At 45.7% G+C, this 18,731-nt stretch overlaps 1 protein-coding gene across 2 annotated transcripts in view; it reads right to left on the bottom strand.

The window, feature by feature from the left end:
- Positions 1–302: 302 nt before the first annotated feature.
- The window catches only part of ebf1a (EBF transcription factor 1a), a 56,583-nt gene continuing 38,154 nt past the window's right edge, over positions 303–18,731 (bottom strand). Inside the window, exons 11-17 of one of the 2 annotated variants that reach the window (XM_050042406.1) lie at positions 12,860–12,948; positions 9,435–9,500; positions 8,685–8,847; positions 7,324–7,503; positions 4,845–5,042; positions 4,540–4,608; positions 303–3,376 (exon numbers count right to left, since the gene is read on the bottom strand). In XM_050042406.1, the coding sequence (XP_049898363.1) occupies positions 4,541–4,608; positions 4,845–5,042; positions 7,324–7,503; positions 8,685–8,847; positions 9,435–9,500; positions 12,860–12,948 (764 nt within the window). In that variant the 3' untranslated portion in view covers positions 303–3,376; position 4,540. The remainder of the gene's footprint in view (positions 3,377–4,539; positions 4,609–4,844; positions 5,043–7,323; positions 7,504–8,684; positions 8,848–9,434; positions 9,501–12,859; positions 12,949–18,731) is intronic. The other variant, XM_050042407.1, reaches the window with a different exon arrangement.

Below are 18,731 nucleotides of genomic sequence, written 5' to 3'. Positions count from 1 at the left end.
CAGGCCTGACAAAAAGTAGCAAAACGTTTATTTAAATAAAAACAGTTGTGCGTTTAACACCCTGTTGTGTTACAGAAGCGAACTGCCTTTAGTACAGTAGGGTTTGATTCAACTCAAAGGGCTTCATTAGCACGGGAGACATACTGCCAAAGCAAGTGTTAAATATAAACCAAAAATATTAAGTACAGTTACTAAAGATCTGCTGAACATATGTTGCTGCTGATTGGGTAACACCAGAAAATGTGCCTCAAAGCCCACTGCACGCTGTCTCAAAGAAACATGTTTAACCCGGAAACCGTAGTTGAGTGAAACAAACTTTATGTTTGGTGATGTGGTCACAGAAATCCGTAATGTGGCACATTAAAAAAACAGAATGACAACTGACAAGGTCACAGACAAGAGGTAACTTTAATTCAACATTGTGAGAGTCCAAAAGTTATCTTACAGCTCAATTTTCATCAAAAACAATAACAATCTATACAGTAGAATTTTTTTTCTTCCCTTATATCATAGAGCTGTTCAGTGTATTTGCAGTCAAAGACAAAACAGAGGGAAAAATAGACACCAGCTATTTGGTTTGCATCTTCTTTTTTTTGTTTGTTTGTTACCTAAATACAAAACTTTGTCACCCATTACCAATATTCATAATCAGGATGGAACTTTGCTTACAAAGAAGCCATTGTATGACAACAGACCTCTGTAGTTCATTTGAAACAGATACGGTGCGGCCCCTCCCGTCCCGGCCCCGACCAGCACAGGCACACAAGTGCCTGAAAAACACTCGTCTGTCAGCAGGCGCCTCTGTTAAAACGGTCCTTTCTACCCACTTAACAAAACCAGGCTCTAGAAAAGAAAAGCAGAGAGAAAAGCCCTATTCTCTGTCCAGCAACAGCTTGAAGACACACGGCAGACACAAAGAAAAGACTACAGAAATGTCCGAGGGGCCAAGGAGCTCCCTTTCATGCTTCCTCACTTCTTGTTCTTGTTCTGTTTAGCTTGTAATGAAGCTGTATTGTCCAAAGGCTAAAACATGGAGAGAGGGACTGGGGGATCGGCTGTCAGATACTGGAGTCAGACCTACGACTCCATGTGTGAGATTAAAATTGTGCTGTGACAGTGCTTGTCTTCACTGTGCGCCCCTTTGTACTACAATTAAAACAGCTCCGCGTTGTCATTCTGTTGTGATCCTGCGGTTAATGAGAAATATTACCAACATGCGGTTGAAATTATTTCATTAATCGGAAAAAAAGCTACATAATGGCTACAAAAGAAAGTGTTTCTGGGAACACTAAAGTGCAATGAGCACAGCTGAGACAGGCCTCTCAGCGTCGACTGTCCTTCAAAGCGTGCCATTGCTGTAGTATTATAGTACATCGGGGTGTGTGTGATTGTTGAATTATGGCTCTTTGTATTCTAGTCTGGCTTCACCACCAAACAGAGTGGGTTTGTGCTTTGTCCCCAAGTTCCCATGAATTCCTCTGTGGCAATAGACAATTGTGGTGAGGGTAGAAAACTGTACACGTGATTGAATGAAGAATGGGTTTGCATTGTTAAGGCATCTAGACTGCTGGTAAAGATTACAGTGGCAGAGAAAAGAAAGAGTATATAGATACAGTGTGTAAGCAGGCATAAATAACATAGGAAAAGAAAGAACAGAGGGGGGAAAAAGAGGAACTCAAAGAAAGAAAAACACAGAGCAATTTCTTAGTTCTCTTGGTTTCCACACACGAAAAAAAAGAAAGTGTCACTCAAGAGAAGAACCCATGCATATTATCAGCTCAAGAACAGTATCAATCTGAAAGCCTCAAAGAGTTCAAACAAAAAGATATAGATTTACAGTATATATTAATGTGTGTATATATTCTTAAAAAATCTACTTCAACCAAATACTCTGAATAAGATGCTACTTTTTTGCCATACAATAAACATTTTCATAAGGAAAAAAAAACTGATTTTTTTTTTTATTAACTTACAAATAATACAAAAATAGACAATGGCATGTTTTTGAATCAACAAATGAAAGCATAGTATACCAATGCAAAACAATCAACATACAAAACGAAACAAAAAGATAAAAAAAAAAGAGTCACATTTAAATAGTGAGAGACAACAGTAAATAATGAAACAAAACACTGTGAAATATGTTCACTTACTGTATTAAACTTACACAACACAACTAAACGAGGGTGAGAGGCAATGTACAAATACAAGGGATAAATACATTATTTATAGGATATTTTACAGGAATCCCCTTTTTGTATCCAAATCCATGTTTGTCATGTTTAGCAGATGAGATATTGACAACACACAGTAAATCTATCTTCTGTACTGAGAAGCTGCCTTAAGACATTTAATGTTTACATTTCAAACTATAGCTATCGCAAAAAAGAAAAGAAATGTCAAATGAAAAAAAAAATTCAACGTCTTCTTTTTTTTTTTATATACAAAAATATATCACATATATCACGCATTTATTCTAATTTGATATTTGCTAGACTCCTTCAGTACAGTGCTGGCTGGACGCACACATCCTCGGGCTTTTCAAGTCTTCACTAAAATCTCAGACGAAAAGTCAATTTTGGCTAAATCATCACCTTTTCTTCACATGACAAGCAGAAAAGCATATTGCAAACAGCTCAATCCTCACAGTTTTATTAAAATTCAAAAAAAAAAAAAATGGGGGGGAAGAAAGGCATGTTTTCTGATGTTGAATTAACATAGGGCGATTTTGTAATGCCGTTTTTTAGATTTGTAGGATAATTAGCAGCAAAGTTGAGGGTTGATTTTGTTCTTTTCTGTATTTCCTTGATTTGACCTTAGTCCCATTTGGCCGGTGTGTTGTTATGTGGTTTAAGTGAGCAGGCTGAGCTAAGGAAAGCGTCCTCTGTTGTGACAGAGGTTACGTAAACGTCATGGCCAAACCAACACTTCACTGTTGTTTGTGCGAATTACGGATTGCGAGACGGCGTGGGGGCCTCCAGTAATCAAACCCAAACCTTACAGGCATAAACATAAAGATAAATAAATGCTCTTTTCATGAGGTCAGTGTCACACTGTGGGTAAACTATCAGTCTCTATACACTCCATCCAACGCGGTGTCAGAGAAGCTACACTAATTCAACCAAGAGGGAAATAACATCACAAAGGTTCGTATTGTTCCTTTTTTTCTCTCCTCCCCTAACCCTTCAGATGAAATCCCAATGGAAAGGCCTGAGTTTAACAGAGTCCTGCGTCTTATCTTGACTTCCTTCAGTTCAGCTCCGGAGCACAACAGAGACTCGCCAGACTCTGCTACTGTGTCTTTTCCTCTCAACATTCCCAAATCTCCAGCTATCCCAGATCCTCTACATGGGTGGAACGATCATCCCGGGAATCGCTGCATTGTGGGAAAAGAGGGGGAGGAAGATGGTGTAGGGGGGGGTAAAGAAAGAAAGAAAAAAAGAAAGAGAGGTCAGTCATGTGATTGCTGGGTTTCATCTGTCATCACAACAGTCACATAACAGAAATGTGCTCCAGCATCTGGCGAACAAAGACGACTCTCCCTCATTATCTCTTCATTCCGAGGCCCCCGAAATCAAAACATTTTTCTCCGCTGCGCCGCTAACTTGGCGCGCGCCGACAACATCATTCAACTTTTCGCAGGGCTCTCTGAATAGCTTCATGCAAGAGCTGCTGCTGTTAATTGTTAGCAGTTACATTGTGTAGGCTCATTGTGCATCGTGGAGCATAATTCAAACATGAGAGAGGGAGTGACGTGAGATGACAGAGGTGATGAAATTATGCTCAACACTTGAACATGGAAATGGAAGCCATGAGCTTTATACACATTTTTACCTTCTTATATCACGCTCTGCCCTCCACTAGCTCCGACATCTTCACCTCCTCGCTCCCAACCCTTTCCCTTCCCCCCCATTTTTTTTTTTTTACACAGAAGCCATCACAGGGAGGAATTTTTCATATAACATATTGGCTCCCTATTGATTCCCCTCTCCCTTCAATCCACTAATTCCCTGGTTATTTCCTAAGTGTCTCCAGCTTGTTGGGATTAACAGAATGGTGTGTGTGTGTTCGTGCATGTGTGTGTCAGTGTGATCAGCGCACAGTGGCCAATGGCCCTTTGGGTCACTGTGGTCAGCGCTCATCAACGCCGACAGAGGAAGTGAGGAAGTGCTTAGCTTGGGGCTCTGATAAAGATTCCCATCCATCATTTCTCTCTCTCAGGATCTCAACACCATACAACATCCTGCCTAGACGAACAGACCCCGCGCTGCATTCGATGGAAATGGGCGAACAGAATGACCCGTGGTGGCGCAACCCCCCCCCCCCCCTTCAGAGACAACCAGGCAGGCAGGAAGCAGGAAGTGAAAACAGGAAATGGAACACATGTGGCGTGGCGTGCCGTCTCTCTGACAAGTCAAGAGTGACAAATAAAAACAGAAAAGAGAAGGAAGGGTAGGGCAGGATGAGCTGGTGGTGCAAATGAGCATTGTGGGATAGTCTGGCGAGGAAAAGAACAGAGAAGGAAGAAACTTAACGTACTTCAGGAGAAGGCCAGGCCCTGCAGAGAGTTGTTTGATGAGTACTTGCTAGAGTCCACAAAAGACTGATCTACAGTGAGGAAGGAGAGTGGAGGGGTTCAAGGAGGGCAAAGAAAGGCAAAACAGGGAGTGAAGAGGAGGAAGAAAGGGGAAAACGGAGGAGGAAGTGGGAGTAAAAGTTGTTATCATAAGGAGGTGAAGAAGAGCAGGACTAAGCTTGATGAAGAAATTACAATTTTTCTATATGAACACACAGAAACAGTAGCTCTGAACTCGTATATGAATGCTACCTGTTTAGCAGCTTACCTTGCAGGCTGTTAGCATTAGCGCTGGTGCATGTGGGTGGAGGGGAGTTCTGGGGTCGCACGACGGGGGCAAAGGCGCTCTTCTGCTTGACGGCAGCAGACACCATGTTGGCTGGAGAGAAGGAGAAGATGCCGGAGGAGCTGCTGCAGTTGGAGGGCAGGCTGGTCGACGAGGCCATGGTGGGGCTTGACGGGACGACTGAGAGAAGAGAGACGGGTAGGAAAGGGGGGTTAAGGGGGGTCAAAGGGAGCATGTCAGGGAAGAAGGACAGGGAGGACAGATGAAGATGGAGAGGGGAGAGACAAGGTTAGAGAGAGGGCCGAGGGCAGAGGACGGGCAGACGGGACGAACAGAAAGGGACTGGTCAATGGATGATGACAGGAGGGATGATATTTTGGACTCAGATCAACTGGCTCAGACTTTTTCTTTTGCAATCTTTTTTTTGTTGTTAAGCAACCACCTGGCAATGAGATATTCCATAGCTAAGACAAAAATGTGTTTAGTTGGAAACTTGCACCGAAAACAGCCCAAAGCTTTTTTTCCCCTCTGATCAGTCTGTTTTGATGACTCATCTTGTTGCTCAAGGGATGCAACAACTTGATAAACATCTCGCTAAGTTGGGGTGCTGTACCCGTAATTTGTTTTCAGGGCAAACAAGACTCCCCCAGATCACCTTCCTTATAGAAAATCATGCAAGAGGTTTCATTGAACAGCCAGAGCAAAATCCAACATGTGGGCTGATAACATCTGCTTGACAATAATCACTAGTGCCTTTTACACTACTTGTTCAAGGCGGGAATATTGCTCCATTATTCCGTCTCACCGTTCTGTATAAAAGGTACCAACATGGAACTGGGGGGCAACATCTGTGTAAAACGTATGAATCGGCAGGACGGGAAAGGTGTGGCATTTTGACGATGTGTTATGTGTGCAGCCCACCACCAGTAGATTTAAAAAGCAGCCAATAGCAGTTAGCAGCTAACTCAAAGGGGATGAACAGCAACTGGAAATATTTGCAAATTGGGGGGACAATGAGGTCCAGGTGCTCTGCCACATAACATGGATGGAAAATGATTGTTATTGCCATGGTATGCCATTGTTTTTTGGCATTTTTGGCAATTCTCTTTCTTAAGGCTGATTTATGCCCAACGTCAAATATGTAAACGGACATGGACGGAGCATTCTGTGTGTGCTCGTTAATTTCATTTGTATCTGTGCATGTTTTCTAATAGCTTACTGATACAGACCAAATGGAGCAGAACCAGAAACCCTCAGGACAGTGTAGCGTAGTTCAAGCAAGACACAACCTTAGGATGATGAAGACCACTGCCTTCTACAGGGCTATCTCTGTTAAAAGCTACGTTATTATGACCTCCTCCACCGTCACCACATTTGTTGTTGTCAAAAACTTTCGACTACGCCCTCTAGTGCCACTTAGTGGATATATCTGTGGCAACATGACAGATGCATGGAAGTATGTAGGCAGTGACGGTAACGACGTTTGAAATGAACGGATCTACCTTTGTACGTAAAGGAAGTATGAATGACATCATCTTTAGAGCTCTGGAATAAATTTTGTGAAGATTACACGCATAAGACAGCGCAACATTTTGAAAAAAAAAAAAAAGCTCCAAAGAGAATTTTTATGACATTTAGGCTTTACACAAGATAGCTGTGAGCCAGATTTTGGTTTCGACTCATCCCCTGACAAATATGACCAGAAGGTTATCTTCACAACCCAAATCCTGTCTCCCTCTGACATCATCCCATCCATCCTCCTGGGTTTGTCTTTTGTCTGCTAATACACTAAGAGCATTTTCCCCCTCAGCGATTTTACAATCAACCAAGTCGTATTTCACCTGCTCTCTGATATCTGCTCCTGCCTTTATTGTTGTTATTATCCAACACTTAGCTTTTATGGCTCTTCCTGACAAATCCTCGCAATAAAGTCATAATCCATTTATGAAGGGGCCTAACTAATCAATTAATGAAAATTGGACCTACAAAGGCAGGCCGAGGGGCCATTGATTGAAAGTGTCTGTGTGGGGCCGATGAGCCTGTTAAAATACTTGTTAACACCCAGGAATCAAAGAGCTGAAATGGAATTGCTTCTCTAGCAATTAGTTTATTGATTTAATCAAGGGTCTTTAATGTAGAGGGTGAATGTGTGTGTGTGTGTGTGAGGAGAGGTGCTGGGGTGTGTGTGGTGGGGGCTGCTAGGTGATCTGCTCCCCTGGCCAATAAAGTGGGGATTTGCGTTTGACTCTGTTCTTAAAGAAACAGATGAGCCAGCTGAACTGCGACTTTCCCCTTGTGTGTCACTCTTTATTTCCACCTCTCACCTCCCTTTCTTAAGTCATGTCAAATACTTTTTCTTTTATGTCCGAAAAGCTCAAACTCAATCTTTTCGTTTTCCGAGCTTTCATTTTGCCCCCTCCCCCCCTTGGTTTCATGTCTAGGATGTGGTGTATTTACTCACTAGCATAGGGTGAGTTGCCTGCAGATCCATTGAGGAAGTTGGGCGAGGTGCCCAAGGTTGCCATGCCAGAGTTAGCGTAGCCGTTCATGCTAGTGGAGACAGAGCTGTAGCTACTCTGCTGGGGAGTGGAGCTGGGGACATAACCGTGAGGGGACACACTGCTTGTACTCCTACTGAAACCTATGGACGAGGAAAGAGAGAGAGAGACAGAAAGAGAAGAGGTGTTAGGGGTATAGCAGATGGCAGACAAAACAAAACGACAACATGCAATGCTGCCAAATACTCTTTCCCCTGCACGGCTAATGGACAGAGCAACATAAGCCAAAAGAATTTCTCGAAACTCTTAGACAGCATATGGCAGAGCGAGGAAGCAATGAAGAGAGCAGAGGAAGAGTGATATGAGATGGAACTAGCTGCAATCCAACTACTGAAACAAGAGGCCTTTAACCTCACTGGCTCATCTCCAAAATTAGATCTATTGATAAGGCAATTAACACTAAAAGGCCTCTGCAGCTCTCCTGTAATTTATAAAGAATGAAGCCAGTATTTCTGACAGGACCTTTCTCTTCTTTATGCTTTACAGGGGCAGCAACCACAAAGAGGAAAAGATGGAAACGAGACTATAAATATACATTTCAGGTTCAACGTGCTGACACTAGAGGAAAAACAGCTGGAACTGAACATCAGGAATTTCTACTCTCTAGTCCAACGAGAGCTGCACTTCTCTACCGTAGTTCTTGATAATTAGGTTCCACCAATTCCCTGTCCTCATCTGTTATGAGTTGGAAACTGTGGGCTGGAAGTCACACAGCTGATATCTGTTGTTTTCCTCACATCTGAGCATGTTTCCAGATGAAGATGAAGGACAGAGGAAGCTCATTGGAAGTATTGAGACATATCCAGAGGCTGGTCCATCCACTCTCCTCTCCTTCCCCTGATACATGTGATGAATCACCACTGACTGCACCCACATCTCTCTCTGTCAGACAGGGGCCGACCCCAGTCTAATATACACACCCCTAGGACCCACTCATATTTCTCCATCGTACTCCATCCACGGCTCTCTTTTTCTCCATTCTTCACTCTCTCACCTTCGTTCTTTCCTCGTCTCAAGTTTTCCCCGTTTCTCTCTTACTGCTGCCTCCTCCTCCTGTCCTCCTTTTTCAGAATATTCTTTATTTTCTCCAAGCTCTTAAATCACCCTCTCTGAATTTCCCACATGAAACATAAAAAAATCACCCTATCACCCTCCTCATCTTTACTATCCATCCCTCTCTCAACAAAACGAAAAAAAAAAAATAAACCACCGCCACATTTCCCATGATAATAGCCTTTAATTGTTTCCTGTTGACTTTGCTCACCCTGATTGGCTGTTTGCGCCACCTCTGACCCGGTGAAGGAGTTTACGGCCATCATGCCAGCATGGACGGGGCCGCTGCCAAGGCCAGCTAGCTGGTTGTGCCCCCGTGGCACTGTTGTGTAGAGGGCCTCTGCGATATCTGCTGCTCGTTTCAGGATCATCTCCTGACAATGAGGAAGAAAAGAAAAGAGCGGTGGTCAGCAACATGGGGGCACGAGAGGAGAGGAGAGGAGAGGAGAGGAGAGGAGAGGAGAGGAGAGGAGAGGAGGAAATATGCCCTTGATGCAGGCTTTATGGTTTCACAAGAATGCTAGATCTCCACTTGAGATATTGCACATGTAAACCTAGTAGGCTGAGTGGTTTTTATCAGTGGTCACTGGGAGTGGTGGGATTGGTTCCAGTAAATGGAGGAAAGCCTCATTAACAGACTCATCAAATCTTTAGCCTTCCTCTTCCTCTCTTCCTCCCAGTCTTAATCCCACTTCTCCTCCTCCTCCTTCTGCTCTCTTCCTATTCTCCTCTCCAACATTCTCTCTACATTCAGTTTTCATTGCACATCTCCTCCTTTCCTCCTCAACATGAGCTGGTAAAAGCACCAACTTATTCCCATGTGTGTGTTTGTGGGTCCCACATCCTGGATGAACACAGCAGGGTGTTGCCGGGCTGGCGGAGACACCGCCTTTGATGCTCCGTGTGGTCCGAACCACAAACACGTATTGATGTTTGCGTACATGCTCGTGCTCGTGTTTACCTGGTTGTTGTGCGGCATCCCGTACAAGGCCTCCACCAGGTCTGCTGCTCTCTTTAAGATCACCTCCTAACAATCAAGCGCAGAAAGAGGGAAGGGATTGATCACGAGTGTGACGGCTCAAAGAGTTCAGTCACTTTTATTACATTTCACGTCTTACATTATGCTGTGAATGCAGAACAGAGAGTGTGAGAGAGGAAGGAGGCAGACAGAGGAAGGGAGAGGAAGAGAAATGGGCCTGTCCCGGCACTTTGTTACTAGCCGGGGCAGTTTGGAAGAGCAGAGGTAAGATACTGTTATCTGTGAATAAAACATGAGCCTATATCTCTCTATCAGTCAGCCATCTTCTCCTCCCTACTGTCACCGCCGGATCATGAATCTACTGCACGTGATCACACATCAATCTCATTTAACACAACATATCATCAGGTTGACGGCTATACAACTCCCCTCGTCAGCGGGGACACACCCGTCTCCTGCCCTGTATTAACCCTGGTAATGATCCAAGTGAATAGCCCTGCATCCACTTTGTGTGATAAATGTAGAACATCATTGCTCAGGTGAAAACCGCAGAGTGGAATTTCCCACATCAAACATTTATCCTTCTGTAGTGTTTGCCGTTCCTCTGCGCTCATTTTCTACCGCTTACCCTCCTTTCTCTCCTCTCCCTGTCTCTATTCTTTCCCCTCCCTGAGTGTATGAGTGTGTGACTCCAGGCAGTCGTTATATGTGTGTGTGATGTAGACACCTACAGCCCTACGAAACCCTTTTTAAAAGTTAATGTGCCGGGGCCAGGATATATGCTGGAGGCGCGACAACCAGAAAATTGCAGCCCCCTCCCCTCCAACCTTCCCTCTCGTTTCTTTCTCTCCCTCCCTCTCCTCCACTCGCGCACACACACGCTGAGCGCTATACCCTCCTGAGTGTATCCCTCGCTGTGAACAAGCCCTGGAGCATGTGTGCTCTCTGTTCCGTGACACACCGCCTTTCAATCAGACCTCATATCACACACGCACGCACACACACACACGGGCGCAGCCGCACACTCAGCCACGCACATGTGGAGGCTGTCGAGCACGCCCAGGACATGACGAGAGGGTCAGCAAAGCAATAAAGATTGTAGAGCGCTGTCCGAGGTGCTAAATTCACTCAATAATGGGAGCGCTGCCTCTGTGTTAACCTCCCATTACTAGCACTATCTGGGGGAGGCAGAGAGGGAGGCAGGGGGAGGGAGGAGGGGAGAGACGGAAAGAGGGGAGACCAGAGAGGAGGCCTGCTCGGTGTGATTGAGAGATGTAGAGGCCCTAGGAAGGTAAGTGGTTCTTTAGTATGTATGCACCGCTCCTCGCTTCCTTCTCTCTGCTTTTCCTCGACGCCCCATGCCTCCCAGGGATTGCTAGATAGGTAGATGGATGGATGAAGGAAAGGAGGGGGAGAGGGAGGAGGAGGGGAAATGAGGGAAGTGTGAGGCATTAGGACACAAACAGATCCGCAGCTGGAGTGTAACGGTGTTCAGGGAGGACACGTGAAACCTCAGTCACTTCATTTAAAACATTTTTTTTTTGCTCCCTCTGCACCGGCTATGAGTCTCACAGACGTTCAGCTCTTTCTCCTTAGGACCTCCTGTCTGTCTGTGCATCTCCACCTCCTCCTGCACTTTCTCTTCACCTGAAACTACTTTCTCTTGTCTCTCTTCTTCTTCTTCTCCCCCATTCCCCCTATTAATCACTCTCTCTCGTGGTCCTGTGCCCTGTCTGTACCTATCAGTCTCTCGTTAGCAAAGGGATCTGTCCAGTAGCTAAACGCGATTAGGCAGCGCTCCAGAGTCATTCTGATAAACAGATAAATGTGGTTAGCGCCGTGCTGCCTCCCTAGCTCTGCCGCTGTAAGGGGAGACCATTTCCTGGGCGCAGGGTCTCTTCCCGTAAAGTCAGGCCCACAGAGACGTCAACAGGAAGGGGAACCTGATCCAGAGCAGAGCCTGGTCTTGTCTGGCAGGGCGGTCACTCATTAGCCGGCCCCAGACCCCCAGCTCCGCCACAGCCTTAGCAGTCTGGCTGTGCCTGAGCTACCCAGCACTCCCTCCTCACTCTTGTCGGCCTGACTATTAGCTACAGCGCAGTATGGGGGCTGTTTTCAGCTGGACACTGGATCATTACCACAACATACAGAGATAGAACAGGCATCGGCAGATATCCTGCTTGTTCCCGGCTCAGTGTGTGTGCGTGGGTTCATTAAGAATCCGCTCGAAAATGGTGCAACCAGAACAGAATACATTATATTCCCAATCAATTTCATCTCGATTAAAAATTGACTGAAGAACAAGCACAAGGAGGCTTTTTGCCAAGGTGACCATGAGTGGATGTTTGTAGCACAGGAAGTTGCCAGTGTATGCCCCTCTCCTGCCCCTCTCTCTGATGATTGAGGCCAACAGTTGAGAGAAGTGCGGTCAACAAACTGTTATTACCTCAATAAAGGCACAAATCAATAGAGCTGAAATGAACAACCGGGCCTGCCAGCTACCGCTGTTCATTTAGAAGAGAAAGAGACACCACGGAGCGAGGGAGGAAGAGGAGGACAAGAGGAGAAGAGATGGATAGATACAAAGATATTTAGAGAGATACAGGGGGTTGATAGGCTAAAGACCAGAGCTCACCAGGACAAGTCTTGTATCCACCAGACATGACACACAGCGAGGACAAGTGATTTCTCTATCTTCCTTCTGCATCTACCTGGGCTCTCCATCTCTGCCTCATGGTGACTTCCCTCCACTGAGTGTGTGTGTGTGTGTGTGTGTGTGTGTGTGTGTGCGCACGCAAAGCCACAGAGAAGTGTGTGTGTGCATTTCTATGTGTGCACCGGTTTGTGTATGTGTGTGTGTGTGTGTGTGCTGGAAGTAATAAAGTCCACCCGGGGTTGACTTCGATCCACTGACCCAGCAGGAGGTAAGACTGGACAGCTATGATGGATCACCTAACCTGCTTCTGCCTCTCTCTTCCTCTCTCTCCCCCTCAACCTCCTTTCCTCCCTCTCTCCCTCTTCTCCTCCCTCCATCCATCCCTTTCCTCTCCCACTTTGCCAAATCTAAATGACCTTATACTCAGTGGAAGGATGAATAGAGTCGCTTGTGCGTTCGCTACGCAAATAAAGCGTTTGTTTGAGCAGAAAATGACCATGAACATATGATAAAATGTTTATGTGCATACTGCATAGTGTCATGTATAGCCTACTGTCTGTAGCGCACAGTGAGTCCTCTGTATATGTGAGGTCATGCTGCCCTTGTGCCACGTGTATCCATACATGCTATGAAACTCTAGAAGTTGTCAATACGTCTCTGTACCAATGTTACCAAGACATATTCCTGTAAAATAATTGCATGTGGCAACCAGCATGAGCACAGACACATGAGAGGAGCGGAGGCACAGTACCTTGGGTAATCTCTCTTGGTCTCCGGGGTGTCTGGGGATGACCTTCTGTAACCTCTGGAAGCCGTAGTCTATGGTTGGCTCGTTCAGCGCTGATCACAAAGAGAGAGAGAGAGAGAGACGGAAAAGTTTAATGCTTGATTCTTAATAATGAAAACACCTACTGTTCAGCAGCAACAGAGAGATGCAGCAGGAGGAACGAGCGATTCTCTCCTGCTGTAGAAATGACTGAATTAAGCACAGTTTTTACACGAGTATTTCAACATTAAACTAAACACGCTGAAAATGTGGGTGTTCTCTATTAAGTCTGGTGTGTGTCTTTGTTTGCCTGTGATGTAATGAATCTCTTTCTGTCGCCTGCTTTGGTGGTTAATAAAAAGACTGTCAGGAATCAGGCAGAGTGTGTGTGTGTGTGTGTTTGTGTGCATGCATGTGTGTGTGTCCTGTGGTCTTGCGTTGATCAGCGACTAATATAAGCAATTACAGAGACTGGTTCCAATATAACAAAGGCTTGATCGCTCCGGGGAACAAGCTAAACACACACACACACACACACACATGCATACATAGAGAGAGTCGCATACACTCACATGCACACACAAACGCACACATGCACACAGACAGAGTCAGATCATCCAGGCAGCAGGGAGAAAGCACTCTCTCGGCATGCTGTGGTCGTGCTACGGTAATTGAATATGAGAAGATTTACCATGAATATTTAAACATTAGAATAAATACAATGAAGATCTGAGGCTTATAGTACAAACACTTCAGAGGAGGATTGTTGGATAAGTGCTCTCTCCACATAATTCATTCCTAATGTACTCTCTCTCTCTCCTCTCTGTCTTTTACCCTCCTCCTCCCTGTTTCTCTTTGTGGGTTGCCTGGGGAGTCGATGCACATACATGGTTAACAGTCTTGACTACTTTTCTGGGCTACAGCCGATAAGATGCTGCTTCTGTACAGAGTCTGTGCCTGTGTTTGTAGCTTTAGCATGTGTGTTTTTGTATTTAGATGTGTGTAAAAGAAGTGAGAGAAAAGGAGCCATTATGCGTGAGGATTGCCTGTATGTGTCTGTGCCGTCCGTCTGTTTCCCCTGTGGGTCGCAGCTTGGACGTTTCCTGAGGGCTGATGCCCTGCTCGCCTCACATCTGAGCAGCCAGGCTGACTAGGCGGCCCCCAGAAAAAAGGCCCCTAGAGGCTATGAGTACAAGCTGTCCTGCTGGACCTCTAGTGACTTCACCATGGCTCCTCCTGAGCCGCTCGCTCAGACACACAAACCAAAAGAGAGCAAAAGGAGAGAAAATCGGTGTTGCTCTGTTTTGGCAACACAAACGTATTTGGACAGCTCTCCCAGCGGACCGTTCCAGTAATCCATAAGAGTGAGAGAAAGGAAAGGTGAATAGCTGGAAGCAAAGACAGTACGGAGGGAGAGAAAAAAAAAAGTTGAAGTAGAGGCGCCAGAGGCAGGCTCAACTTCTGAAGAATGACACGCATTACAGGCCAGCTGGTCTACTGATAAAATAAGCCAAAACAATGAGATGATCACATGCAACAAATAAACTATGAATTATTTCTGAGGACAAATATTTGACATTACTTCCCCATTCTCTGATCTCTCTAAAGCCTTAAGGAGGATTTGCCCTGGATTAGGCCCGCAGTCTGAGGAGGGGATTGTTCCGACAACATCCTCTCTTTCGTCTCAAAGGCTTTTGTTTTTATGATGAATTTTTTATCAGTTCTCCACAATGTGCCAAATGAGCCTCGAGTGAACAATAGCATAAAAACCCCAAGACATACAGAGATACCCCCTATTACAAATAAAGAGACAATTTTGGTAATTGAGAGAGGAAGTGATATTGTCTCTGCTCATTTTCAAGGACCATAAACCAGAAGAGGAGTATGTGGGGGACAATGCGCACCACTAACTACCTGGCTGTGTCTCTTTGGGGATTATCTTGGCGTTTTATGCTCTTATATCTATGCTCAATATCTCACATTTCACAACAGGAATTAGTACTGGAGGAAAAAAAAGCTCTCCTGCCTCGAAAGAGGAGTGTTGTGGCGGTACACTCCAGGATTCAAAGCACACTCTCCTATACAGGTATATTTATAATCCTTAGCTGTCGCTCTCCAGAAGAGCAAATCAAAGCCAGTAAAACATAACTGCCATAAATAAATGAATAGATGAGCAACAGCCCTGGACTGGAGGGATTCACCTAGCAATCACCCACATCAGATCAGATCAATGCTCATGGAAATTTCATGAAGCCTAGAATCCACACCGCTTCATATTTCACTATAATAACCCACAGAGCCGCAGGGGGAGTGTGTATGAAGGGGTGAGGGGGTAGGAGAAGGAGGAGAGGAGGCAAGGGTGGAGGGGTGCTGGACGTATGAGCTTTAGGGGAGGAATAAGAGGGGGTGCAAAGAGTAGGAGGTGGGGGGATGAGGGATAATTGAGAGGTCAGCACGGTGGAGTCGTCCTGGAAACACAAGAGAGGAGGGGGAGAGGTGGAGGAGGAGGGGGAGGCTACAGTAAGTGTCCAGTAGCCCTGTCTCCTTCTCCTCCCGTGTCACAACACTATGTGTGGGGGGCGGTGGTGAGTGGGTAGTGTACTTGCAGGGTTAGGTAATTGGCTCTGAGGCTTGATGTTAACACCTTAACAGGCCCTCAGACAGTAGGAAAGGAGCTGATCATATCACAACCTTCTGTTTCTCCCTCCTTCTCACTCTTCACTCCTTTGCCTCCCCTCTCCCTCCTCACATCCCTCTCTCCCTCGCCCTCTCTCCCTCCCCTCTGCAGTCTCCAGTGCTCAGGTGTGATCTCATAAGCGCTGCCTTGCGATCGATGCCGCCAGTGGCAGGGGGTTCAATAGTCCTGAATTACGGCTTCATTTCTCCCCCCTCACCCTCACACAGATGAGAGCCGCACCCCCCCATCACCACCACCAACAACACACACACACTAACACACACACACACACACACACACACACACACACACACACACACACACATACACCACACCCCCACCAACTACTCACAATCCAGATCAATACCTTACAATCTAATTTTTATCCATTTTTCCATAAACCCCGAGATTGCGTTTATTTGCAGAATCCGACAAGCTAAATAAAGCATCGCTTGAACATGTCAGGGAGACTAATGCATGGCTGGAAATTCATACACAGAAAACAGATGAGTAGAGCTTTTTGCTCCTAAAGGAAGGGAGAGGCTGAGGAAGAAGGGGGGGCGCTAAGAGATTCTACAAATCAATGGAGGTGTGGATGCTACTACAACCTAAGCTCTAATTATCTGTTGCAAAAAGTGCATGTCGACAGTTAACAATACCTGACAGCACGGATCCTCGCTGGGAGAATGCAAATTCTGAAAATCTGGAGGAAAAGTGCGCTGTTGAATTAAGATATAGGAAAACATAAGAAATCATCCCCCCTCCTGGTGAACGCCGCTCATTTCAGCAGGGTATAAAATAATCTTCGTTCAAAATTCATTTACATCATCATCATGGACCAGATGCTCCTGTAATAAGAACGGAGCGCGCTAAAGAGGGGAGACAAGCCACATGGTGCAGAAAATTAATCTCAATCTCAAATAGAGGTGTGAATTTCCTCACAGTTAAGACTGTGCGCAGTAAACGTGAATGTGTGCAGCTATCTCAGCTGGCTCTGTCTCCAGCTGGAGACCAGCCGTTTTAATCAACAGCAGGCCTCCACCCAAGCTCAATAAAAGACAGCATTCACAAATAGGAGCAAGACGAGTAATTGACCAGCTCGTGGTTGCACCCCACTTTTATTGCCAGATGACTACATGCTGCATTTTCTGTGATGTGTGAATGTGCTCGTGCATGAGTGTAGGTGGATCACATGTGCATATGAATGAAGAATATGTCTGTGAGTCTACGTTAACAACAGATTTTCTCACTGATGCACTGGCAAATCAACATTGCACCAGCAGATATCAACACGATCACCGTCAGGTATATTACTAATTCGAAGCACTCAGGCACCATCTAAGCAAAGTAATCTTTGTGTGTGTGATAAGCAGATTTCATCACTTAGCTGCTTCATTAGGGCTAAAATAAATACAAACTTTGCAGAGTGTCATCTGTGTTTCACTCCAGTGTCTGTAGTGGAAAGAATGACAGACAACTGGCAGTCCTTCCTCCACTCCTAAAACTAATTTGGAGCACAAAGGCAGGCAGAGAGAGAAGGAGAGAGATTTCAGCAGCATCCCGGCTGGTTTAAATTCTGTTCTTGACTTTTGTCTTTTACCTCACTTTTCCTGCTCCTCCTCACTGCAACTGAGTGATGTTTCCTACACACCTAATCTGCACTCAGCACTGAAAAACTACCCCTAATGTTTGTGCGTGCGCGTGTGCGGATGCGTGTCGGCGCGTGTGGTGCCGGCCTTAATGTGAGCCAGCAGAGCCTTTTAATATCAGCAGAAGCTGTAGTGGAAGCACTAAGCAGACAAGGCTGCATACTGAGGAGGGAGGGATTGCCTTTTGAACGACAAGGGCGATTCATCAGCTTCCCCAATCTATGGCCAGTTTCCTTGTGTCACACACACAAACACATACGCACAAGCACACAAACACACGCATACACACACCCATGGGCCCTACTGGTAGAGAGTATTATCACTCTATATTGCATAGAGAAAAGAAAAGGGAGAGCATCTCTGATGAATGTTACAGCAATCAGCAATCCAGTAAAAGGTGATGCACAACCAAACATGGGGATGCATTTGTACAGGGGGGACGGGGGAGAGGGTGGTGGGCAATGACCTGATAATGAGAGAGGGAGAGAGAGAGAGAGAGAGAGAGAGAGAGAAAGAGAGAGAGAGAGAGAGAGAGAGAGAGAGATTAGGGAGAGCTCTCAGCCCCAGAGGTGGGTAAGGCAGAGGGCAGAGAGAGGAACAGAAGGGGGATAAGGGGATAAAAAGACAGAGGAAGAGCAGAGAATGAAAAAAATAACATTCTTTTATTCTTATCAGTGGAGAGCTTAATTGCCTTTGATGAGTCTAATTGGAGCTTTCTGAAGTCTAATGGCAGAGGAGTCCTCAGAGACGACAGAGGACACATTACTGTAATAGCTTCTCTCTGAATCTCCACTGCACCAAAAGTCTCCTGCTTGTCTCCTCCGTCATGAACTACAGCTGAATTTTTTCCATTCAGTGCCGGCCGGTTGTGGAGTATCAATGATCAGGCAGAGGAGGGTGGAGAGGGGGTGGTAAACCTATAGATGGGTTATGTGTGTGCGTATGTGTTGGCTATGTTTGCAAAGTAGCGGTAGCAGCAGTATTGGGTATGTGTTGACTTAATTAGGTCTGTGAGCTGCTCGCTTTCCTCTCCTCAGCTGAAGTTGATTAGCAATGCCAGCTGTCCCCAATGTAATTCAGTGTGCGCATGTGTGTGTGTGTGTGATCGTGCGTGCACATGTAATATAGGAGTATATGCATGTCTGCGAGTGTGGGGATGTGTTGATGTGTGTGTGTGCGTGCTAGCTGCCAGCTGCCACGCAGTGCTGCCAATCCTCCATGATTAGTACCCACTGGCAACTGGGCTCAAACTGGTGCCAAACAGACCCAGGAGGGCAACATGGCCCATGGTAATCCTCCATCCCTCTCTACCATCCTTCTTCTCTCTTCCCTTTCTCATCCACCTCTCTCCACTCTCATCAATTGCTTTTTTTTTGCTCCAAATGTTCTGCTCATCCTTTAGTTGTTCTCTGCCTCTCATTCAAGATACCAAATGTGAGCAGGTTCTCCCTCGCTACGAGAACGTGATATGATAAAAAAGGGCTGATAAAGGAGCTGTGGGAGAGGTACAAATACCCACAGAGGGTACAGA

This window comes from Epinephelus moara, chromosome 4 (genome assembly GCF_006386435.1).
Source record: "Epinephelus moara isolate mb chromosome 4, YSFRI_EMoa_1.0, whole genome shotgun sequence".
Classification (NCBI taxonomy): Eukaryota; Metazoa; Chordata; class Actinopteri; order Perciformes; family Serranidae; genus Epinephelus; species Epinephelus moara.
This window is presented reverse-complemented; position numbering and strand designations above follow the sequence as displayed.